Consider the following 27,678-nt stretch of genomic DNA (forward strand, 5'->3'; position numbering starts at 1 on the left):
TTCTCTGTGTATGTCTTTATATATAGATTTTGAAAATTGTTGAGATTTTCGTAAATGTTCCTAATAAAACAAACCAAATGTAATTTCAGGGGGATTTAAAATAGTTTTGTAGGTATTTCAATTTTGAAAAGGTAATTTAGCAGAGAAATGGAAAAGGTTTATCCTTTCTATCTTTGGATATATCTATCTAGGTAGCTGTGTGATTATTAAATAGCTTTCTTATGTTGGGTTGGTTTATTTGATTGTGGGTTAGGTATACATAAATATTTGTATTTATATTTAGTTTAAATCAATAACACGTCCTCTAAAACAACCAAGAAAGAACATTCATAAACAAAAAGCGGAAAATATATTTGAATATATTTTTGCAGTTAATTACTTAATCCTTTTAAATTTAGATTCAGGTAAAAAAGTCACAAACAAATTGGTACGCCCTTAGGCAGTGTAGCGCACAGTTAAGATTGATCAGGTATAATATTTTTATATTTTTACCTTCAAAAAACACTACAAAGTGCCGATACGATAATCATCCGCAAATGACTTCGTACTCGGTGAAAATGGACTCCAGCGCGTGCGGTATCTGGGGGGGGGGGGGGGGGGGGAAAGAGGCGTGGGAATATTAAAAAAAAAAAATATTGGTACTTGATTGTAAAAAAAAAAAAAAATCGTATACGAGCCAGTTTGACAATTGATATTTTTAGAAGTTGTACAAGAGATACTTTTTAAACAAAGTTTATATGTAATTTAATACTTTGTTATTTTTTTTTTAGTGGAGTAACTTATTCGTATTTTTAGAAAACCCGTCCGAATTAAATTAAATTTTGATGATCTTATTTTTTTTTTTTTCAAAAGTCGTCGGTCTTTAAAAATACTTTAACTTCTAAAGGTTGAAAATTGTCGATGATGCCTCATTGTTTTTTTTTTTAATTAAAATTAAGCAACGGTATGTCCCACACCATTGGAAAATTGCTGAAGTTATTGTCATACCGAAGCAAGGTAAGCCACCTACAGAAGTGACGTCTTACAGACCAATATCGCTTATACCAATTATGGCAAAAGTTTTTGAAAAACTGCTTCTGAAGAGACTTAGCAAAATTATAGAAGAAAGAAGGTTAATCCCAAATCATCAGTTTGGCTTTAGAAATAAACATTCCACGATAGACCAAGTTCATAGAATAACGGATGTAATAGAAAAAGCATTAGAAGAAAAACAAGTCTGTTCAGCTATTTTCTTAGATGTTGCTCAAGCCTTTGACAAGGTTTGGCATGAGGGATTTGAGTACAAACTGCAAAGGGATCTTCCCAGACAGTACTATGAAATATTAAAATCGTACATCTCAGACCGATTGTTTAGAGTAAGGTACGATCAAGAATATTCGGAATTGAAGAAAATAGAAGCCGGTGTACCACAAGGAAGTGTCCTAGGTCCTACCCTGTATTTACTATACACAAGGGATATCCCAGTTGGGAATCACACCATAATGGCTACTTTTGCAGATGATACCGCAATTTTGGTACCCGACAAATGTGTCTCTAGGGGAGCAGTAAAGCTGCAATATGCCGTCGACACAGTCAGAGATTGGACCGAAAAATGGCGTATCAAACTCAATGAAACAAAATCTTCACATATAAACTTTACAAATAAAAAGATAAACAATATTCCAATATTCATTAATAATCAAGCTGTACCTTACGACAATACGGCCAAATACCTTAGAATGACTTTGGATGCAAAGCTAAAGTGGAAAGAGCACATCAAAAAGAAAAGAGAAGAACTAAACTTGAAATATAGAAAAATGTAGGTACTGGTTACTTGGTAACAACTCTGATTTATCAACCCAAAACAAAATAATGCTGTATAATCAAGTACTAAAGCCTGTTTGGACCTATGGTATCCAATTATGGGGCTGTACAAAGAAAACAAATACCGAAATCATCCAAAAATTCCAAAACAAAGTCCTTCGTGGAATAGTTAATGCACCTTGGTACATAAGAAATAGCGATCTACATCGTGACTTACAAATAGAAACGGTTACAGAAGTTGTTAAAAAATACGCTGTATCCCATAATCAGAGACTGCAATGTCATACCAATTCTGAAATGGTGTCCGTCTTGAATACCAGAAACCATGTTCGGAGATTAAGAAGAACCAAGCCTCATGAGCTTATGGTCTAAAAAAACATGGGAAAGTATTAAAAGTTTAAACTTCCCCCAAAGTGATTTTACAAAGTTAAGAAAGAAAAATCTGATGTCGATCTCTCAAGATTGGTCCTGATAAAGAGGTGGTTTTAGTGGTTAAGAGTCCCACACTACTTGGTGTCGAATACTGCCAAGTGTCTTTTAAAGATTTCCTCCCGTCAAAAAAAAAAAAAAAAAAAAAAAATCTAGTTTTTTGTGAACAATAACAATTTTTTAAATGATACTTTAAGATTTTCTAGGTAATTTAAAGAAAAAAACTGGAGGGACAATCATCCATCATTTGAGCGACAGATGCAATTTTCTCACAAATTGATTTCAAACACTAAAACAAAATAATTTGAACAAAACAGCAACATTTACAATATTAAAATGCACATTTTTAAAAAGTTAGAAGTTAATTCCTATCTTTTAAATTTAAATCCATTTATATGAAGGGTTTTCGTAAAAATGGTCCTCAAAATCAGAATTTTGAAAAAAAAAATTTAAATGACTTTTTTAAAACTTTTTCGTAATATAATATGAATTAATCTTAAAATTTGTTTGGCCTTAATACAGAAGAGGAAAGGTAGTATACATTTTAGTATTAAAAAAAAATAAAATGCACGACTGGGGCCGCACGTACTTGCTCTTGTAGTTCAAAGTATCTATATCTGAGATAACTATTGGAAATTAAAGATTTTCGTTAAATTTTGAAAAAAATAATAAAAGTAAAAAAATTCCATTAAAATTTTTTTTTTTCAAAACTTTTTAGAATTTTTTTTACATTTTACACTTCTAAATGACAAGAAATATCTGTCTGCAAATTTTGAATAAAATTGGCATAGCCTTTGATGAAATATACGACATTAACTAAAAAATACATCAATTTGGCAGAAAACGGCAACGCCATACCGTTCTAGGAAATTTTTGTGAAAAACTAAAAACGCAGTTTTGTTAGACTCATTAAGACTATAACGAATACCAAATTTAATCGAAATCATTAGAGTCGTTTTCGAGAAAACTGCAATAACTCATTAACGATACACGGGAAGAGCCGACATTAGCGATTAAAAAAAAAGAAATTGTCATATTTCCACTATCCGTACTTTTTGAGAAAAACTAAAAACGCAGTTATATTAGATATACGTACAGCATTACTTGTGCCAAATTTAATCAAAATCGTTAGAGCCGTTTTCGAGAAAATTTCAATACCTCGAAAAGTTTCTAGGTGGGATATTAAAAAACCAACCTTGGAAATTACGAAATAATCATCTGTACCAAATTTCAAGAAAATTCGTCCACCTGTTTAGGCTGCAGCTTCTTGTACACCTTTTTTTGACGACGCACAGACCGACGCACGTCATGACGAAAACCACTTTTTCAGACTTCTCCATTATCGTTATGTTAGTTTTGATTAAAATTCTTTAAATTGAACTGGAATTGTATATTTTTGGACTGTAGATTTCCGTTAATAACAAATAAAAAGACAAACACTTTTAGAGTCGGGAAACCAAGATGGAGAAAACCCGACTATAGTAATAAATTTATTTATAACAAGAATTCTGTACATTAAACGTTCTTAATCAAATATTTTATATTCTGTACGTTAATTCACATTGTATATTCTCTACTCTATTATAATCTATATCTTCTTTTATTCTATTAACTTTACTACGTTTACACAATTATTTATTTAGAAATAAATACTCGACCGACATGCACAACAACTGTTCTGTACCGGGTTATAGAGAGAACTGAACTGTGAACTGAACTACTTAAAAGCAATCAAAAAGAGGTAGATTTACCAACATTAACACAAACCAAAATGGCAGACATTATTCTATACAAATACAAATACAAATACATTCACAAATACGCTTACAATCTTTTGTATTGCATGTCGGTTCGATACAGTGCCAGCAAAAATTAACAATTTTTATATTATCCTCTAAAGTTAAACATTTATCATTTTTCCTTTTGAATTGTACATAATTTATATAGTTTTAGTCTGTTCTTATTTATATATTATTTCTTTTACATTGTTATTATTATTATTTTTGTTATTCATCTATTGTTTCGTTTGAATTAAATTTGATAAAAAATATAGATTACATTGGTTAGTATACATAATGCTTTCATTTCCTTACAATTAACTTTTACATTTATTCTGACCTTCAAAGTATCTTAACTCAATCTTTACATATATTTCAACATTATTGTGTACATGTGTTATTACGCAGTATTTTATTTTAATTTCGTTATACCTTACTCTTTACAACGTGCTTATCTCTTTACGTTTACATACATTTCAAACTTATTCTGTACAGTGTACATATGCTATTACATAGTGTTTTTATTTTAATTTTACTGTACTTTTTATCTTTACAACATGTTTATATCATTACTTAAAAGTTTTTCTGATTCTATTGGAATTACACAAATTTTTTGTACTGGTCGGCTAAGCTTACCTGTTTCCGTCTGCACAACTACAGATCTTACCAATCCGTCCTTGCTAGTTATGAGCTCATGGATTCTGCCTAACGCCCAGTGCGCTGGTGGAAAGTTTTCGCTAGCTATGGTCACCAGTTGCCCAATGCGGAGCTTCTCTCTTTCTCTACGCCATTTCTTACGCTGTTGGAGAGTGACGAGATATTCGGTGCTCCATCTATTCCAGAAATGCTTGAGCATCATCTGGCGCTCCTTCCAGAGTCTAACTCCTGCGGTACCTGGCTGGTCGCTGACATCAAATGGAATCGGTAATATGGTTGGCTCACCTACGAGAAAGTGGGCAGGTGTAAGAGCCTGTACATCTGAAGGGTCATCGCTCAGTGGATGGATTGGCCTCGAGTTGAGTATGGCTTCGATTTGCGTCAATAGAGTCGACATTTGCTCATAGGACAGTTTCTTTAGCCCAACGACTCTCTTTAGATGATACTTCATGGACTTTACGGCTGCTTCGTAAATACCGCCTTGATGAGGAGCGGCTGGCGTCATGAAATGCCATTCAGTGTGTTTGCTGTTTAGATGCGATATTGTTGCATCTCCTGTCCATTTATCTATAGCTCTTTTTAGTTCGTTGTTGGTACCTACAAAGGTTGTGCCGTTGTCACTATACATCCTTTCACATCTGCCTCTTCTGGCTATAAAACGTTCATAGCATGCTATAAATGATAGCGAGGTTAGATCTGTGACGAGATCTATATGCACAGCTCTTGTTTTGAGACATACAAAAATTGCCACCCAGCACTTGCTTCGTGTTATCTGTTCGCCCTTTTTGTCTAACATCTTGATCTCAAAGGGTCCTGCGTAGTCTACACCACAATGGACGAACGGCTTGCCTATTTGTACTCTATCTGCTGGTAGCTCGGACATCAACTGTTGCCCCAGTTTGCAACTGTACCTTGCACATACGACACATTTGTGCAAATAGCCCCTTAGTTCACTCCTTAGTTTCGGGATCCAGTATTTCTCTCTTACAAATTGCATCATAACCTGTACTGCACCATGTTTTGTGTTGTGGTGTGCGTGATTTACAATTAACCATGCTAGCCTTGATCCATTGGGAACGATTGCAGGATGATTCATCTCGTATGAGTTGCTGCTTCTGTCTAATCTACCACCTACTCTAAGTATGTTCTGTGCATCTAGAAGTGGATTGAGCGGTCCCAGATCACTTCCTTCTGGGAGACCTTTCCTCTTCTTCAGCCATGTTATCTCCTTACCATAGCGTTCTTCCTGTGACTTGCGCAAGAGATATGCCATTGCTCTTGCTCTTTCTGCCAAGGTTGGCACCTGTACTTTGCTTTTGCGTCTCTGTACTCTAATTTTAAAGGTTGGCTTTTTGGACCAATTATCTATGAAACGAATCATATAGCTAACTATGTTGACTAACCTTTCTAACTTATCTGTATATTCAAAAAGTGGAACATTGTAACCCTTTTTCTTTAAACCTATGCATAATTGTGGTTTCAATTTTACTACTATACAAACTTTAAACTCTCTCTGTACTTCTATTGATGTATCTGTACTAAGGCCTCCATCCGGCCAACCTGTACTTAGGCCTGTCTCTGGCCATTCTTTACCAAGACCTGTTTCAGGCCAATCTGTACGTGGTTGTTGGAGCCACTTGGGCCCTTCCAACCATAGTTTATTGTCTGCTAACGCAGACGTCTGTACACCTCTACTCAGTAAATCAGCTGGGTTTTCTTTTGTATTGACATAGTGCCAGCATTTAGCCTGTGTGTTCGACTGTATGGACGAGACACGATTGGCAACATAAGTTTTTAGGTCGCATGGAAGCTTCCTTATCCAGTGCAGTACAACTGACGAGTCTGACCATAGAAAGCATGGCGTATCTATCCATTCCATGGAATTTCTTACTTCTACTAACAACCTTGATAGCAACTCTGCAGCTGCTAGCTCTAACCTGGGAATCGTGATGGTCCTTAATGGGGCTAAACGCGTCTTTGATATGAGTAACCTCCCTTTACCTGTGCCATTTGTGTTTTCTGTACGAACGTAAATAACTGCACCGTAGGCTGCACTTGAGGCATCTGAAAAACCATGAAGTTGTATACCTGATGCACCAGTGGTGCCTAGCCATCTGTCTATACGAAAATTCTCTAGGCCCATTATCCCATTCCAGTACTCTTTCCATCTTTCTTCTATACCTGACGAGACTCTTTCGTCCCACCCTGTACCTAATCTCCAAATGTCTTGAATGATTATTTTCCCTATTACTGTGACTGGGGAAATATAGCCGTTTGGGTCATAGAGCTGTGCTACGCAGCTTACTACTTTTCTTTTGGTGAGAGTCCCTACTAGACGTGGTGTTTTCACCTCATAAGTGAATTGATCTGAAACAATTAGCCATTTAAGGCCTAAAATGGATGATTTCTCTTCCCCCGAAAACACCATGGTGGGGTCAACTGTGCCAGCGTGAAGTTCTTCCATGAATCTCTTGGAGTTTGATTTCCACTGACATAATTCGAAACCAGCTCCCTTTAATATTTCATACATCTCCTTTGCTAACTGAATGGCTTTCTTATCGTCGGTTTCACCAGTGGCACAATCGTCTATATAAAAGTCATTCTTAATTGCGTTGGCTGCTTCTGGGTAGTTGTGTTGAGCTTCTTTGGCTGCTTGTAGTACTGAACGCACTGCCAGGTGTGCTGACGAAGTCAGACCAAATGTGACGACTGTTAACCAGTATTCTTTGAGTTGTTCATACCTGTTTTCTCTCCAAAATATGCGTTGTAGATCCCATTGTTCTTTGTTAAGCCTGACTTGATTGAACATCTTCTTAATGTCAGCGCAAATTGCTATACGATGTCTTCTGAAGCGCATGATTATCTCATGCAAGTCCCTTTGCAGTTTCTCACCTAACATTTGTATTTCATTCAATGATATACCTTTATTCGTGCGACAGCTTGCATCATATACTATACGGAATTTCTTTTCTATACAATGATGTGGTATATAATAGACTATATTGCTAGCTCTAGGGCTTCTATTAGCTACCTGTACATGACCTAGTTGGATACTTTCTCTCATTTTCTGGACGTAAGCATTTTTCATCTGCTCATTTTTCTCTAATCTTCTTTCTAGATATGTGAACCTACGCAAAGCTGTCTCTCGTGAGCTGCCTATATCTTTAAACTCTTCTTTGAGTGGCATCTTTACCACAAATACACCATCTTTGTCACGATAGTGGTTTTGTTGGAAGTGTTGTTCTACCAATTCTTCTTCTTCTGTTCTCTGAGAACATGACTTGATTTCATCCATTTCCCAGAGTCTCTTTAGAAGATTATCTAACTGGTCGCTTTCTGAATATTCTACAGTTGAACAAACATTTACTTGATCATTGTACCTGAACAGATTTGAGCCTAGTACTACTAAACCTAGCGTCGTCTCTAATAAAACTGTACCATCTTCATTTTTCTTAAATACTGATTTTATGGATTTTGCGAAAAAATCTACTCCCAACAAAATCTCTATTTGCCTTGACTTATAATATTCTGGATCTGCATATTTATGTGGGTCTATGTTGCCTACTTCAACAGCCTCTGTCGTACGTGTAGGTAGAATGGGATTCCATTGACTTTCTTCTGGAAGAAACCAAAATGATTCGCTTTCGTGGCTTTTGAAAGAGTCTGTACTGTACCACGGTAATATCTTGACCATGGCTTGTCTTGTTATTGTAAATGGACTACCGTTAATACCTACTAGCTTTCCTGACGCCTGTTTCGTTTGTACCTTTAAATCTCTTCTCAACCTGTCAACCATCAGGTTGATGTGAGCCCCTGTGTCTAACATTGCCCTATATGGACCATAAATAAATCCATCGGCTTCGATTCTTACCATTGCTGTGGGAATAAAATCTGTCTTAATTTCTAAATTGTGAACAACATGCACATAATTTTCATCATTTATTGAGCGAAATTTCTTTGAAAATACCTTACATTCTACATTTTCTTTGCTGCATCTTTTATTTGATGCTTTATCTGTACCGAACTTTTCATCTTCATATTTTATTCTTTTTGTTTGATTGTTGTTTCTCATGTTGTCTATACGATCCTCGTCTTTAATGTTGACTGTACGAATGTTGTTGCCTGTACGATTATTAATTTTGATATTGTCTGTACGATTATTAATTTTGATGTTATCTGTACGATTCTTGTTTTTGATGTTGTCTGTACGATTATTCCTTCTGTTGCCTATACGATTGTTTGTATGTTTGTATCTTTTAGCGCATCCAAGACCTTTATTCTGGCGTCATTCGTTCTTCGCCTTGTAGACCCCCCTTTTGCGCATTGCACCTCTGGTTCCTGCTTTCTCCTCTTCATTGCGTATCAATGGAAGCATTGGTTTTAGGACTTCTTTCATTGGGCATAAAAATATGTTATGCTTGGGTGCCCCTGGACATCTTGCGCAGCCTCGCATGAAACAATTATTTTCCTTATGCCCATGTTTTAGGCAATTCGGGCACAGCGCTCGCCTTTCTATGAAGTCTCCTTTGCCTCTGAATGATAATGATGCGAATTCTGGGCACTCCCAGATCGGGTGCCAGGAGCCACACACCTCGCAGGCTTTCCTTAGTGGCTGGGGTCTGCCGCTTACAGCGGGTTTTGTGTCTTGTACTTTAGCTGTCCTTTGCCTTTCTTCTTTATAACTTGTGCTGGCATTTCGTGCTTGCTGTTCCACTGTCACACTGCACAGTGCAGCTGCCTGTTTATCTATGAACGCTAATAGTGTTGACAATTTTGGCTGCTCTGATTCCCGCTGCAGCTCCCATTGCCTGGCTGTCTCCTGGTCAAACTTTTCGCATAGCAAATGGACTATAAAGAAGTCCCAGAGTTCAACTGGCAAGTCAAGTGCTTTTAGTTGCCTCAAAGCTTCGTGTGTCGCGTCAGCCATTCTTTGGAGCGTATTGGCACTTGGACGGCCTCTGATTTCGGGAAGCGAGATGATTTGCCTTAGATGCTCGCGGCCTATGAGGTACCTCTTGTTGTACACCTGATTTAGGCGGTCCCAGGCTTCGTTATAATTTTCCTCAGACAATTGCCACTCGCCAAGTGCTCGGGCAGCACGACCAACAAGTGAGTTCTTTAGATACTGGAACTTGAATGCTGGAGATACTTTCGGATTGTCGTGGATGGCGGCCTTGAACCTGTCGTGGAAACCTATCCACTTGGTGTAAGCCCCATCGAAGCTCCCCCACGTGTTGTTTAAGTCGTGCTGTTGGAAAGGCATATTGACTTCTACTTGGATTTGTCTGTTGTCGCCTTCCGACAACGTTGACCCCTGTACTGACGATGATGGTATCGACTCCTGTACTTTTTGTTGGAGGGCAGCCCCGGCAGTGAAGTAGTCGTTGCGAACTGCCTCGATTTCGCCCAAAATCTTGGGTAGATCTTTCTTGCTGACTACGTCCAAAGAGTCGTCGGCCAGATTCTGGTACTTTGCCCAGTCACCCTCCAAGGTTGCCAGTCTTAGCTTTGCTTGGTATAGCGTCAGCGACTGGAATTCCTCCGTCTGTACAAAAAGCTTGGCGCTTTTGATGGCATTCGCCGAAGAGCGTGCCCTGTTCGTCGCCATTTCTATACAATTTCGAGGTAAAAAGAAAAAGAAATTACTAAAAATTCTCATTTGTGTTTGTAGATTTGTAGATAATATGTATGCATATCCCATGTCATGTCTTCCCCTACGTTTTTTTTTTTTTTTTTATAAACAATCCACGTTAAGTGGCCCGAACAAGCAACCTGTTACTAGGACTTTCTGTACTATCAAGATCCTGTACTACTATACTGAAATACTGAGGTTTTGAGACATGACAACTAAAACCGTGCATTCTTGTTATCAATTGGAGAGAGGTTGAGGACATCTGACTGTAAATACGAACGAGCATGAACTTCTTATATGGCCAGTACAAATCGTCCATGCACGCCCGTACAACAGTACCGACGCGGCGTATGAGCTTCTAATGAGTAGATTTGGGCTTTAAATTCTTCCCCCGTGCCTGACTACCTTAACGATCTTAACGATCGGCTATCATACATATTTGTAAATGTCTTCAACCTTGAATCTGTTTGGTTGTATTCTTTCTCCCCATTTTTAAATGGATTTAAGTGTTTTTCTAACTGTACTGCACGTATCTGTACATTTTCTTCAATTTTGTCTTACTGAATTCGTTTTGAAATATAGCACTAGTACATTTTTAATCTGACTGTGCTGCGCGCATCTGTACTTGTTTAAAAAATTTTAATTGCTAAATTCATTTTCGAATAGTAGCATCTATACTTAATTTTCTTTGCTTAAATCTACTTGCTAAATTCATTTTTGAATAGTAGCATCTATACTTATTTGAAAATGATTTCTTATTACGTAACTGTATTCAATTTTATCTGCCAAATTCATTTGAATTATAGTAATTAAATACAATTGAATCCAGTTTTACTGAATCTGTATTTTGAAGTCCCACACCCGCCAAACTCATTAACTCGAATTCTGGCGCGTATGCAACCTCAAACAAGACCCAGCTGCGCTACGCGCATATATATTTTTTATAAAAAAATTTAACTGCTGGCTTCATTTTTTTTTTTTGAGCATGTAAATGTGTTCAAATTTCATTTCGGCTTGCGCGTCTATACTTTACATTTACTATCATCGGATTGCGTCCTGCGCATCTGCACCTTTTTTTTTTTATAATTTTATACCGTTGTAACAAAATATTTTTGAAGCTGATTGCGCTCCGCGCATCTGTATTTTTTATTTTATAATATATATTTTGATTTTAAAATGCAATGATTAAATACAATTGACCTAATCTCCCTAAACCTGTTTTTTAAAGTCTCACACCTGCCAAACTCATTAACTCGAATTTTAGCACGTACGCAACCTTAACAAAAACTAACGGCGGTGCGTGCATACGCACCCTTATTAAAAATTTTCCCATGTTTTTCATTCTCGAACAGCAGCATGTAAATATATTCAACTCTAATTGCGTCCTGCGCATCTGTACTTTCATTTATCTATTTTTTTTTTTTAACTGCTAAATCATTAACTTGAATTATAGCGTATAACTTGTAACTTAATCTGACTGCGCATCTGTACTGTATATATGTATTCTATTAAATTCATTTTTTGAATTGTAGCCGCTAATACAATTGAATCTGATTTAGTTAAATCTGTATCTTAAAGTTTTATATTTGCCAAATTCATTAACTCGAACTCTAAGCACGTATGCAACCTTAACAAAATCTAACTCCGTTGTGTGCATATGCATCTTTATTTATTTACAATATATATATATTTTTACTAAATTAATTTTTTTTTTTTTTTTTTTTTGAATTGTAGCAAATAAATGTAATCAAATCTAATTGCGCTCTGCGCATCTGTACCCGTATTCATGTTGAATCTATTCAACTTATATTTTACTAAATTCATTTTCGAATTGTAGCAAAAAAAAAAAAAAAAAAAAAAAAAATTAAATCTATGAAATTAATATAGCTAGACCTACTCTGAAACTTATATTTGCTAAATCCATTAACTTGAATTAGCATTTAACCCTAATAAAGCTTAACTGTGTTCCGCGCATTCGCACTTTAAAGTTTCACAGTTGCCAAATTCCTTAACTCGAATTATAGCATGTGCTCCTATTAAAGATACAGCAGCGCGTCGCACATAATACCCTACAGTTTTAGTTTAAACGGAAAGAAAAAATCTCAATTTGTTTCTTCTGTATGCATCTGTACATTTTGCTTAATGTCAACATTCGTTTTCGAACGGTAACTACATTTTTTCTTTTTATATCTATACCCCTTTTTTATATGCGCAATTGTTCTGCGCAGCTTGTTATTTATTTTTCTTTTCACATGCTGTGTGTTCTCTCTTAGTAGTAGTTACATTTTTTCTATTTATATCTATACCCCTTTTTTATATGCGCAATTGTTCTGCGCAGCTTGTTATTTATTTTTCTTTTCACATGCTGTGTGTTCTCTCTTAGTAACCAGTGCCCGTTTCAAGTTTCGTACCTTCGTTCTGTACACTGTGCTGCTTCTTCCACATATACACGTGCATGCCTCACTGCAAATACGTGAGAGAGAAACAGGCACCGCCCTTTTTTAAGAGAACAACCCGTTCTTATTCTTTCTTATTTTCTATCCACATGAGCATGTGCATACGTGTTTTAATGTATGCTCTTACTCATGCTCGTCTGTACAAATTTTCTTTCTGTGTGTATTCTCTCAGTTGTCAATGTTTTGTTTAAGATATACCGACACCCTTATCTTGGTGTGTATACTATGCACTGTCGCTTCAGCCAAGCAGACATATAACTATGCATAGCAACCATGGTGGTTGGTGGCGTCGCCATTATGGCAAAGAAAAAAAGAACGCCGCTACATACGACAACCGAGAAAAAACACAATATTCTGTGCACGCTCAAACATGTTCTTTGAGCATGCAAACACTAATGATAAAAAAAATTTTAAAAATTGTTTCACATACCTGAATTTTTAGTTTGTAAATTTCTTTTCTGGGCTTTCTGCCGCACTTTCTATACTTCTTTGTATGCTTCTTCTGTACACTTTATATATATATATTTTTTATTATATTTTTTACTTTCTGTACACTTTATTTCTATGTTTTATTTATTATATTTTACTTTCTGTACACTTTATTTCTATGTTTTATTTATTATAGTTTGTAAGTTTTTGATAGTTTTTGTTTGTTTTGTTTTTTTTTTTTTTTTTTTTAAATAACTACTCACTTCCGCACTGTCTGGTGCACGGTTGCCACTCGCATAAAAAATTTCCTACCAAAGTTTCCAAAAAAACCTACCAATTCAAAGAAAAACCTACCCATCGAAAATTTTCGATTTTAAGATAATAAATTCTTGTTAAAAAAAACAACAGCAATTTCCTACTGATATTTTATTTAAAAAAATAAAAACATACATTTTATTGATTAATATTAATACTAATTCACAGTTCGTTTTTTGACGTGATAACGTCTTATAAATCGATGAACCATGGTAGCCACCACAAAACGTGACGCCATTTTCTAACATTGCACTCTCGCACTTTCGCCAGTGCGGCAAAAATTTCAATTCAAAATTAAAAATAAACTATTTTAGATACAAAAATCTTCTATAGCTTATTTGAAAGATAATAACCTAAAGCTCAATCCAAATGAAGGATTTTTAAAAATTCCGTCATTTAATAGGGTAAACAGGGGTGATTGGAACAGACATTTTAAAATAAAGTAGATTTCGATATTTTTGTGATGGTGCGAAGCAGGAAGTAGATTTTAATTTTTTTTTGAAAAAAAAAGAAGTAGATCTACTTCAATTGAAGTAAAGTGGTACCACTGATGAGGATACTGCGTTTACATACATTAGTTAATATTATTACTCTCGGTTTAGATGGGCACATTTGTTTGGCACAAATATTTTGGGTAGATTTGACATAATTACAATTTTTGTTTGTCAATTATTAAAAATAAAATTATTTTAGAGAAAGAACTTGGAAAAACCTACCAAATTGACTTTAAACCTACCAACCTACCCAAGGTGAAAAAACCTACCCAGTTTGGTAGGATCCTACCCACTCCGGCAACCGTGGTCTGGTGTTCGGTTATCAACTGAAGTAAAAAGAGCAGAAGGCATAAACGAGAGGTAGCTGCTGAGCGGTTGCTACCTAGCATGAACCTATACTATGACACACGTATGTGTTATTTTCTTTCTCTGCTTCTTTTTGTGTGCACTGAATTGTGTTTGTGTAACGATCCACTGTAACGGATTTTATACAGGATCGTTACTTTTTAGAATATTTGTTTTATGCGCGAGTTAACTATATCCGACTCGACGTGGACCAATGTATATTTTTGGACTGTAGATTTCCGTTAATAACAAATAAAAAGACAAACACTTTTAGAGTCGGGAAACCAAGATGGAGAAAACCCGACTATAGTAATAAATTTATTTATAACAAGAATTCTGTACATTAAACGTTCTTAATCAAATATTTTATATTCTGTACGTTAATTCACATTGTATATTCTCTACTCTATTATAATCTATATCTTCTTTTATTCTATTAACTTTACTACGTTTACACAATTATTTATTTAGAAATAAATACTCGACCGACATGCACAACAACTGTTCTGTACCGGGTTATAGAGAGAACTGAACTGTGAACTGAACTACTTAAAAGCAATCAAAAAGAGGTAGATTTACCAACATTAACACAAACCAAAATGGCAGACATTATTCTATACAAATACAAATACAAATACATTCACAAATACGCTTACAATCTTTTGTATTGCATGTCGGTTCGATACAGGAATATTGAAACACCATCATATTCAACAAGATGCTTGCTTTTCAATGTTCAAACGCTTGATTTAAGAAGAAAATATTTTTGCATAATGTTTATCAAAGATTTAATCAACTTCCATTCTAATTGTCCTCAGTTGTTGGAGCGTATAAATTTCTATTTTCCATCTAGAAATCTCCGAGTTAACTTTCATTTTCGTGAAAATTTTTACAGAACCAATTATGGTAGAAACGAACCTCTTGCACGTTGTATAAGAGAAACAAACCTTGCAATTGATAATATTGATATTTTTGGAAACATATCCAGGGAATTTTTCAAAAAGAATTTGATGATGGTCTTACAATATTATCAATAGTTTTCTTTAAATTGATGTAATATTTATTGTTATTTATCTGCTTCACCTCAGTTTTCTAATAATTGTATGTATTTGTATTTGTATTTTTAAATTTTAAATTTTAAATTATATTTATAGTTGTATATATTATCATTATTTACTTATATTATTTAATATTATTTACATTAATTTGTTAAAAATTAGTCTATAAGAGATGTTACTCTGCTTGATGAAATAAACAAATCAAATCAAAAATAAAACCTCGAATTATTTTTTTGACACGAAACCAATACTTGCCCTATAGAGCAAGTAAAAATTAGGTAGGTACTTCAAGTATCGATATAATTCATTTTTTCTAAGACTTTGGCAAACAAGACTTTCAAACTTTCTCTATTTAACCTTCAACAATAAAGGTTGTTGAATGAAAAAAAAAAATAACTTTATATTCAAATTTTGAACTTAAAAAAAAAGTTAAATATTGTTTCAAAAACTTCTATTACAAAAATTGCTTTGAAAATTAAATACTTTTTAATTAATTTTTGTAAACTATTATAAATATTGACATTTCATTTTCTGAATTCAAAAAAACAATAAATGTGGCCAAAAAATTTTGAAAAATAAATCCATATTATATCACGAAAATTTTTGAAAAAATAAAAATGTTAAAATTCAAAAAAATTTGAAAAATAAATCCATATTTAATCATGAAAATTTTTCAAATTCAAGGACCAGTTTTTTAAAAACTTTTTGTATTGAAGTCAATTTGTGAGAAAATTGCATCTATCGCTTAAACGATGATATCTATTTGTTGTCCTTAAATTATTTAGAAAATCTTTTGGTACCTATCATTTAATTTATGAAATTTAAAAAAAATTTTCGAAAGCAAAACATTTTTGTTCACAAAATTCTTCAATTGAATTAATACAAAATAATACGACAGTGGTAATTTTTAACCTATAGAGTTTAAAGTATTTGTAAATACCGACGCACGTTTGAAAAAAAAGATTATCGAAATCGGATCTGTTCGGCCGGGTTCTCTAATATTGCCATTTTTTGAGCTTTAGTTACTTCGCGTTACTTCAAAAAGCGTAGAGTGCTTTGTTCAAATTTTATCAAAAAATACACACAACCAAAATGCGCTTTACGTTTTTTCAATCTAACCATATTAAAAATGAATTAAATTATATTAAACATAAAATCGTCAAGCTAAAAACATTGAGTGCCAAATATTGATAAATTAGAAATCAAAATTTTAAAAAGCAAGTGATATCCTCAAAAATTTTGATTGGTGGTAAAGAGTTGGCCATGACAAAACTAATATGCAACCAATAACAAGGTTTTTGTGTTTTTAACTTTACAATATTTGACTGCCATCAGATATTTGAGGTAAAAAAATCGAGAAAATCCTTAAAAATTCGTTTTTTGTTCTTAATTTTGTAACAAATTGAAAAATTATAATAATCAAACGCATATGACATATTCTTCTAGGAAACAAATTGCTCCACAAAAAAGGTCTTATTAACTTCTTTTATTAATCTAACCATTCGAAAGATATTCGAGGTCAAAGTTAAACAAAAATATAAAAACTTTTTTTACTTTTCAAAATTTTCTACTTCACTGAAAAGTCATTATTATTAAATTAGTAAGATGGATTATTGTAAGGGCTTAAATGTTCTACAAAAAATTCCTCGGCATCAAATTAGTTGCTTTAACCGTTTGGAAGATATTAAGTAAAGGCGACAGTGGCACCATAAAGCCGAAATATTTTCATTTTAACTGCGCAAATATTGACATTACTGATGCTTATCATTTTACGAACTGTACAATGAATTCCATTATTAGTATTATTTCAAATAAAATAATACCCACAGCAGCTATAGTTGATTGCTTCAATTTTCATCTGAATTTTTAGTGAAGCGTTGGTATACATTCTTTATAGGACAGAACAGCTTAATCAATGGTCATTAAAATTGTAATTAAGCTTATGAATAAAGAGAGTTGCTTTTTCAACGATTTTCAATAGCCCAACTTTAGTGCTTTCTTTAATTACTTTCTGCAAAAATGCTCCTAAGCCCTTTGCTCAATGCTGCCCCTCAATCAACAGTAATCTCTGGTCATATAAAATGTTGCGATGTTCCATTCCGATTAATTGCTCATGATGAAAAGCATCATCTACGTCAGTATCACGTCACGATGATAATAATCGTCCTTTACTGATGTCTATCCTATAACTCTGCCAAGCTTCACTTTCCATTCCAACACTTTCGTCGAGCATCCGGACGATCATCATCATCATCAGCGAGATGTTCCATTATTTTATGGAGCGCATAAAGTACTTATTTAAACAAATATATTTAAGTGATGGTGTTGGCTTTAAAATATATTTACATACAATCTACTCGAATGTGGATGCTACAGCAGCATCACATAGTGCCAAAACATAAATATAATAATATTTTATATATACACAGGAGAAATACATACCTCATAGAATGATGGCGGGATGTACGTTGAGATGACTTCAGCCATTGGAAAAGCAATTCCCATCACTACCAATAGTTTTCCATAGAGCGCAGAGAAGAGTGTTGCCAGTGCATCCCCACTGTAAAAATATTTAAAGAAACGATAAGGATATTAATTTAAAGAAAATACATACAAACACACAGAAAGATAGAAATTTAATGAAAGAGGTAGCTTTAGTCTTTAAAGAAAATATATGTAAATACAGATTATGAGGAAAAGCAATGCTGGCTTAAATATTTCCGGAAAACTTTCGCTGACAAAAAATTTTTCCATTTCTCCTTATATTAGACCAGTGCCGATGTCTTCAAAAACATTAAAAAGTACAAAAAAATCATAGTAGGATGAAACCCATTGGAAAAGAAGGGGAATATGATAAGAATGAAAGGAAAAATAAATTACGGGCGAGCCGAGTTCGGGAAGTGGGTGGGTTGAGTTTTTAATGGTAAAAAATGGTATATCTCGATTTCCGGCAAAACTACAAATCCTATAGAAAAAAGTTGTATAGCAAAGTCGTAGGTAATAAAAAGATCTACAACTTTTGTACCAACAATTTTTTCACATAACCTCAAATTTTATGTGAAAAATTCAAAAAACCGAGTTTTTGGTTTTTTATTTTTATCTTTTTCAAAAACAAAAATTTTTCTACGAAATTTGGTGAAAACTTACCTTATTATGTCCCAAATACACTGTAATTTATTTGATTTAAAATATTAATTTGTTCACCTTATTTTGACTTAATACAAAAAAAACACCCTAATTTTCAAACGAAAATTCACGTGTCAAAATATCAGCTTTTTTCAAAAAGTCGGTGGGCATTTCGTTCTTTAAAATGTCTATTTTCTGATGGTGTAAAAAAAATTTTACATTAGTATACTATAGAACATGTTCACAGAGAAAAATATGACCCGCTAAAAACTAACAGATTGCCATATTGTTTTACCGTCCATATATTTCATAAGGAAATCTTATTAAAATCAACGATCAATAAGGTTTTTTTAAGGAGATTTCTTATTATTTTTATAGAGAAAATCTTATTAAAAGTTGACTGAAAAGTTGATTTTTTTTGCAACTTAGCACTAGAACAAAAATCGCGATCATTATTTTCATGGCAGGTTGGTTCAGGTGGTAAGGTGGGCGACTAATGATATGAAGTCCCCAGTTCGATTCCCGGCCTGGTCGTCTTTTTTTTTTTTTTTTTTCAAAACCCTACAAGTGCAGATTTTAAAACAATAAGGAAAACCCGATTGTTTTAATAAGGTTTCCTTCTTGGATGAAAACCATAGAGAAATCTTATTGTTTTTGTTCTATTTTATGTGGTCTATTTTTCTCTGTGTTTTAGTAAAATTCAAAAAATGAAAAAAATGAAAAAAAATTTTTATCATTGTTTACATTGTTGGCCTATTTATTCAAATTTACACTTTAATTACCCATAATCTCGTAAAGGCCCTAACTACAAAATTTTCGATTTTGATTTTTTTGCATATTTTGAGTTAGGGCATTGTCTCTGATTTATTCTCATATATTTTTTTTAGTCTAGGTCTTCAAATAAGTCAGAAAATTCAAAATGTACTTTTGCTTTTATTCATTTTTATATGCAAATTGCGATATTAGATTTAGTGTTTCCCTCTATAACTCAGAAGTAAGAAAAATGTAGTTAGGGCCTTTACGAGATTATGGGCAGTATAGTACCTACCTACATTTCCCAAATTTCTATATAAAAAGTCTCAAAAATTTAAGCAACTTGTACTCTAAGAGCAAGTTCGTGCGACCCAGTCGTGGATTTTGATTTTCAAACCTACCTGGCTCGATTACCGAAGGTTAGCACAGTGTAGCCCAAGATTTTTTTCACCCCAAAAATCACAAAAAGTTAGTAAGAAATAGATAAGCTAAATTTTTTCAAAAACGGCTCTAACGATTGTGATTAAAATTGTTGTGTATAGTATTACACATAAGAGCCAACTTTTGAAATAAAAAAATATTTTTTGTAGCGTTATTAACGGTACCTGTCATAGAACGATTTTGTTGGTTTCTAAATATCTCATACAAGGTTAACTCGATTTCAACGAAAGTTTTACTATGAAAGCATTTAAGTAAAAGTAATATTAAAAGTTTTTAAATTTTCAAAAAACACATTTTTTCAAAAAAAATTTTTCTAAAAATCAATTTTTTGAAAACGGGTTGGTGAAAAACTTTAAAATTTCGTTTTTATGTGTAAATAAATTATTTCTTCAAAATGACATAAAATTTTTTTTTTAATGTTAGAAATTTTTTATAGATACATACATACTTATATAAAAAATTATTTTTTAAAAAGAATAAATAAAATGGCATACTTGTTTTTTTTTGTAAAAGATCATTTTATCATTAATTCGGTATAAAAACAGATTTTACTTTTTAAACTACTTATGAAATTTTTTTTAAATTTCCAGTTTTAAATTTTCCCTAATTTTCTAAAAAGCTTTAACATTAGAGTTACTTTTAGCATAAGAGCAAGTACGTGCGACCCCAGTCGTGCAGTTTATTTTAAAAGATACAATAAAATTTTTTGTTCATATCACAAACCGAAAAAAGTACGATTTTTTTCCTGTGAAAAAAATTGTTAGTTTGTTTGTCCAAAATTTATTGTCACTATCCTACCGTTATTTTAAAAATTATAAAAGCATTTCTTTTTATTCACCTCAAAAACAAAAAAAAATTTTTTTTGTTCAGTGTAAAAATAGTTTGCCCAAGGTAAGCCCAGGCTAAACCACCATTTATTTTTCGTCAACCCAAATTTCACAATCTCTTTATTATTATCTGAGTAATATAATTTAAATCCTTAATAACTTTTTAAAGGATATATGTATATCTAGCAAGGGAAAAAGATATAATCTATCTAGTTGCTAATGAATGATGTATATGTTTAAACTCTAGTCTTAATATATTTTTTTCTCAACTTTAATCTAAATATCTTCTTAAATTCTTGTACATAATTTGTCTTAAATTTATAGCCATGTAAAAAGTAATAATAAATCCTCAAACAAGCTTCGAATTTAATTATTACACTTCAACAATGTTACAAACTATACATAAAACAAAAGAACTTGAGCGAGAAAAACCTTTGATTTACGAAGAAACTAACTGCAAGTCTTAAATATTTATCACCCTCAGGGAATCTCTTTGCAAGTCTTCTTCTAGTTTTGTTGAAGTTTATTGTAAAACTTCTCGTCGTAATAAGTGCTGTTGCATATTTCTACCACCTAAATAGGTAAGTTAAAAAAAAAGAGAAAAATAAACACACGACAGGTTATAAAAAAAAAAAAATAAAAAACAAGAGAATGTTTTTAGAGGATGCAACATTAGCAGTATATCGTGTGCCATATAATTAAGGCAGGCTGCTATTATTATCCTGCAATCATCACGAAATACACACAACAACTAATACAAACAAAAAACAACAAGCTCCCACACAAAGGATAAATGCACGCAGTCTTTGTGACACTTGGAACAAGTCCCCCTTCTGACTGCCTCCACACTGCAACCGTCTAAATGACAATGATGCATGATGGGGTTGTTGCACGCGCACTTTAATAAACTAACTAACTGACTGTGTTTTTCAACTTCATCAGCAGCAGCGTAAGCCTCAGCTTTTTATATACATACTCAGCATAACTTGTTGTATATTTCCAATTTGCAACAACACTGGCACTCTCAGAAAAAACAACGCCCTACCGTCAAAGCGTCACTGTCGTGTTGAGTTGAAATAAGGGATGCATTCACCCCTTTTTGCTAATGGAGCAACAGGAATTCTGAAAATAAATCACGTATTCCTTATACGTGGATTGTTTATAGTGCGGTTGGTTCACTTGCATTTGAAGCAGGCTTATACAACCGAAGAGAATGTCAATGCAATTGAAAGGATATATCACTATAGGATTAATTTTCACCTCACCCAATCCACTTTGAGATAAAGGACTATAATACACACGCATATAGTTATCCTCTGATGCTGGCTTACAAGTTAGAAGACGAATGACAGTAATTGGATGTGAAAACTTGGACATCTGTGTGATATCGTCTTCCTTGAATTGAAGTTCATTAGATTTTTCGATGAAGGGACATAAAGAAGAACTATAACAAGGTTACTTAGAATAGTGGAGTTGGTAGAAATATAAGGAGAATGATTGCTATGAAACAGACATAGTTTTTAAGAAAATTTTCAAAGTTCTAACAAAGTTGTAACATCCAACTTTCGTACAAAGTACAGTAAGTGACTCGGAAGCTGTCCTAAATCTAACTTTTATGATTCTATGTTTTGAATGATTTATGTTTCGAATGGTAGAAGGTTTTTATCAAAACCCACCAGCTTGTTTACCAAATCCTCCTCTCACCTTTTCGTGGGGAATTCCCGGCACCTTAACTCGATGCAACGCCAATGCACTTTTGCTTACAATCGATCCAAAGATATTTGTTTTTGACGGTTTTGAAATTTTTTGAAAAAAAAGTTCCATTTTTTAGAAAACCCATGGAAGAATGATCCTAATGTGTTGATCGCTTTTCCATGCGTGAGAAATAATAGAAAGTTTTCTTCCACCATATTGAGCTTTTGGAGACTTTAAACTATTAAGATAGGATTCTTGTGAGCGAAGATATGGCGGAATCCTTATGTTCTCCTACTCTGAACCAAAAAACAGTCTGTCTATTATAGTTACTGTGACCATATTTCCAGAAGCAAAACCCGGGACACATGCAAAATATTTCGGATCGTTTTGAAAATATTGATTCTTTAAAATGCGTTTTCATAATTTTTCTTCATTTTGATATAAAGATTTCTTAAACGATTTAATGGGAGCATTTTTGTTGAAATCATTTAAGTCGTATACAAAATAAAGAAAGCGTTTTTATAATTAACTAGCTAACCCCACCCGCTTCGCTGAGTGCATTCGAAACATTTATTTTCAAAACATGATAAGTCCACTTTTTTTCAAAATTCGTTTTTTTGACTAAATTGTTACTCTAAGGATAACCACGTCTATCTTCAAAATAATGTAGTATCTACTCCAGGCATGTCAAACTTGCGGCCCACAACGCATAACTCTGCGGCCCAGTCCACATTTTTTATAATTTTGAGTTTAAGTCTATAATTTAGGTCCATTTTCTTCACTCGGAGTTGAACAAAACTTGAGAATTTTTATATTAAAAATTCTCAAGTTATGTTTAACTCCGAGTGAAGAAAATGGACCTTAGATTTTTTGCTCCCAGCTTTCGACATACATGCACCTCCTTTTTTTTTTAATCTACAAATAAATAAGTATGGAACATGTACTTAAAAACAAAATTATACATTTTATAAAATCTCGGTGCGTAAATTAGGGGAAGTTCTGTGATTTTTTAAAGTGAATTAGAAAGCGAATATTATGATTGAACCTAATGAACGGCTCTGGGTCTTTGCAATTTTTTTAGGTTTTGATGATAAAAACCTTAACACCTGCATGCAATATGTCAAATTTAGGAAAGTTCGCATCGGTGGTCGGTCGTATCAAAAATAATCCACAAAAAAAAGTCTAAACTTTAATACTAAATATGAAAAAAGGCTTGCAGATTTATGGCATTGAAAGACAAGTTCTCTTGCTTTTCTTCGCTTTTTTTCCTGTCAAATGTACCTAACTAACCTTGGTCTTAGAAAAAAGATGATAAATGGAATACATCAAACGTTATCATTCTACCTGTTTTATTTTTTATAAATTTGTTTTAAAAAAATTTTAGTTTTACTTTTTTCTGCGGCCCATACAAATTTTGATCTCGCTTTTTTGGCCCTTTTTAAGCATTGAGTTTGACATGCCTGATCTACTCCATCTATATCCGATTTTACAGCTAAGCGAAATATTTTTTTAGTATCAAAAACAGGATAAGTCCCGGACTTATCATCTTTTGAAAATAAACAACAGCTTTTTTTATGTGTAAATGCTATATTAAGTTACTGGCTGAAAATCTTAAGTTTAAAGCTTCTTTAAAGTTAAAGAAGCACTCCGGACATTATATATACATTATATTTTAATCTCAAATACAATTTTGTGATAGACTGGAGATGAAAGCAAAATTGTGTACCCATTTTAAAAATAATTTCACATCCGTATATTTTCAAAGTATGATAAGTCCAAAAGCGTTTTTATTTTTTTATCTTTGAACTATCGCTCCAAAAATTAAAAACGAAACGGTATTTTGTACCTAGGCAAAAGTTCTACAAAATATATTTTTTATAAATTTTGCTACACACATCAAAAGAAAATAGAACGTTTTTTTCTTCTCCTGCAAAATTTAAAATCATGGACTTATCATGTTTTGAAAATAATGATTCATTTATAAAAAAAATTTAACCTGTGTGAAAATATATTCAAACCGAAAAGTGAATTTATATTCATTGCAGTGAACATTTCTCAATTTATTCTAATGTTTTTTGGTTAGATCAATACCTAATATTTTCAACAATGGACTTTGCGCTTTATTTGTGGTTTAAGCGAACGTAAGATGAACACAAAATCAAAAAAGCAAGTCTGACGGAATCATTTAACATCTTTGTCTTTGAATTTTCCACAAAAAATGGTAGCGTCTATTTCGAAAACGGTTGATTTTACAGAAAAATGCATAAGGCATTTGTAGATAATTTTATGACAAATAATTTTACTACAGACCCCTATTGACCTTTGAGCAACACGTCGCGAGATATATGCGAAAAACTGATTTTCGTGACCTTTTGACCTCTATAACTTCTAACGCCGCTACGATATCAATGTCCATTTTTCACATCTTCATTACAACGTCGTAACGAAGGTGTATACCCAAATTCGGCCCAGTAGGAATTTTTCCCCAGATTGGGGTTAAAAATGCCTAAAATTACTGGGCTATCGCATCGTGCTAAAGTTTACTATGATTTTTAGAAACTTTTTGCTTTTATTGCTTATTCATTTAACGAACCGTGATTTTTGTAATTTTTATGCTTGGACACTCAGTTTGAATCAAATCATTCCTCGAACTTGCATTTCAAAAAAAATTCGTTCGTATTGTAGTTTGGCCTTCAGAATCAAGTGGCATTATTGTCCAATAACCCTACTTAGAAAATTCTGCCGCTGATATATAGATACTTTTACCAGATAAGCCAGATCCAGTGCTTTTTATTTTTAAGATGTTTTCCCCGTACCATCAGAAACCAGGTGCATATGAAAAACACAAACCTAAACACTGAATGACCATACCTTCTTTAATTCTTAACTTTTGGTACTGGGAAAACATCTTAAAAATAAAAAGCACTGGATCGTGCTTCTTCTGGTATAATGTATCTACCTATATATCAGCCTTCACAAATCAGTTGACACAATTAGAAGTGAAAACGATGTAGTTAATTACCCGACGGAGTTATTGAATTCCTTCGATTAACCAGGAACTCCGCAATAGGAGCACCAAATATATTGCTCCGAAATATCAACCTACCTAAAACTTTGTAATAATACCAGTTTTCCCGTAAGGAATTTAATGGCAGCTCTGATTGAAGCTACCATTTTTTGTGGAAAATTCAAAGACAAAGATGTTTTGCTTCATCGAATTTAAATGATGACGTCAGACTTGCTTTTTTGATTTTGTGTTCATCTTTCAAACAAAAACAAAAAATACCAAAATCGGACCAGCCAAACGCGAGTTTATCGGTCACACACAGTTAACGAACTCTTTTTTATATAAGATAAGTACTGTTAATCACTTCTAAAACAATATTTTTTCAACCAAAATCGTAAGAGCTATTTTTTAACAATTTAATTTTATTTAAAATGATTTTAAAATATGTATAATCTTTAAATAAACTTCTAACATGTCCTTAAAATTTTTGAAATTTAGCCGGGTTCTTTACTCTTCTGTCTTTTATTCGAAAAAACTTTCCCTTTTCAACCTGGCAAATATAAACTGGAGTTAAATAATTGACGACAAATTTTAAAATCTAAAGCCTAGTCTAGAGGCGAATTGAAAATTATAAAACCAGCTCAACGAAATCGTAAAAGAAAATTTTACTTTTCGTTGCACATTACGTAGCTTAACCAACGAAATTCTTACCTGTGCAAGAATAATTGGAGAGTTTTCAATCGTTTATCACTCATACTTAACGGTGGAGGTAAGCTCCAAAAGAGTTTTATGACTTTGGGAGACTCAAACAAATTTTCGTTTTGCTTCGGCAGCAAACTAGGCTTGACGCTTTTATACGAAAAAATTAAAAAAAAAAAACTTTTATTTGGCAACCACTGTTTATCTTGTTTTTCGTACAAAGTTTTTGAAATTTTGAATGAAAAAATCAGAGAATTTGCAAATACGGGACAATCACGGGACACGGGCAACAGGCAATATTGCCGATAAGCAATCAGAAATGTTGCCTCTTAAGTGATGAGTTTCTCTGTTGGAGAAAAATAAGGCACTTTGAAATAAAATGATGCCCATTATAAATCCCATATTCCTAAAACAATAAGATTACTTAGGAAAATATTAAAAATGTTTTAATATACTTCTAAGAAAAGATGTTCTCATAAAAATAAATAATTCGATCCTTAATGATCACTTTAATTTTCATCGAATTAGATAAAAATAAAAAAAAAATTCTTTTAAAATTGAATGGATTGTTCTTGTTTTAAGAATGTCTCTGCGCAGGAAGCTTTATCCAAAAGAATGATAAAAACCAATTAGGGAAGGAAAAAAGAAGGCCGAAGAAAAAATGGAAACCACCCAGGCAACAGGAATGCCACTAATCTTCTGCTATTCCGGTAACATCGTGGAAATTAGCAAATTCTCCAAAAATAGAAAGCTCAGGGTGAAATTCAAAAACTGGACTATAATTTCAACTGAAAACATCTAATTCTTTGAATATATCAAAAACTTCCTGGAAAACTGGAAAAATCCAGTTTAACACTTTCACACGAGCTTTGATTGTATACACCATTCTACCTAAAAATAGGAATCTGCAGAATGCTGAAATTGATGCTGCTATTGATTCCCTAGAAATGGCGATCAAAAGTGCACAGGATAATCAAAAAACAGCCAAAGACATCATAGGACATCTACCAGAATCTTCCAGAATAGGTGCAAAAATTTAACACATCAAACTTCAACTGCCGGACAGTGTGGACTGGGCTTCATTGCACCAACATCATGTCTTGTAACTCTTTTCACAGTACAACAACAAACAGTTCTAGAAGAGACTGCAGTCAATAAAGACCGGACTTGATGCCTTCAGAAATATTAACTGAATTATTGAACAGAAGTCACCAATACTGGAAATTATTAACGCCAACAATGGACAAGAAACAACATCGGAGGAAAATCAGAGGCATTCGCAGCCTATACTTCGAAAGGTTACTTCAAACCAAACCCTTGCACAGGCCTGCTTACAGGTCTGCTTACAGGAATTCGAAGCATCCACCCAAAGGACCTTACTATCTAACATGGATAAAGCAATATTCAGCAACACCAATCCTGCAAGTAATCCAATTGATTTTTCGATCAACGGGTAAAATCAAGGGGCACGGTAGTGCCCAGCCAAGTTCTCTAGCAACTTTGGCACTACACCCTTATTTACAGGAAACAGCTCAGGCCATTTTCGACCCCCCTCCAACTTCTATACCAAATATGTCAGAAATTTCAAACTCGATCCATTTGTTGAACTAGTCGAAAACAAACTCCTTACAAAATTTCAGCTACCTAGGATTAGTAGTTCCTGAGATATAGGGCTTCAAAAATCTCAAAAACCGTAACTGACTGACTGACTGATTCACTCACTGACAGATCATC

General features: G+C 33.4%; 1 protein-coding gene across 1 annotated transcript in view; it reads right to left on the reverse strand.

The window, feature by feature from the left end:
* The window catches only part of LOC129912353 (proton channel OtopLc), a 144,788-nt gene that overhangs the window by 16,886 nt on the left and 100,224 nt on the right, over positions 1-27,678 (reverse strand). The window contains exon 3 of the mRNA XM_055990574.1: positions 17,839-17,956. Within this exon, the coding sequence (XP_055846549.1) occupies positions 17,839-17,956 (118 nt within the window). The remainder of the gene's footprint in view (positions 1-17,838; positions 17,957-27,678) is intronic.

This window comes from Episyrphus balteatus, chromosome 2, assembly GCF_945859705.1.
Source record: "Episyrphus balteatus chromosome 2, idEpiBalt1.1, whole genome shotgun sequence".
NCBI lineage: Eukaryota > Metazoa > Arthropoda > Insecta > Diptera > Syrphidae > Episyrphus > Episyrphus balteatus.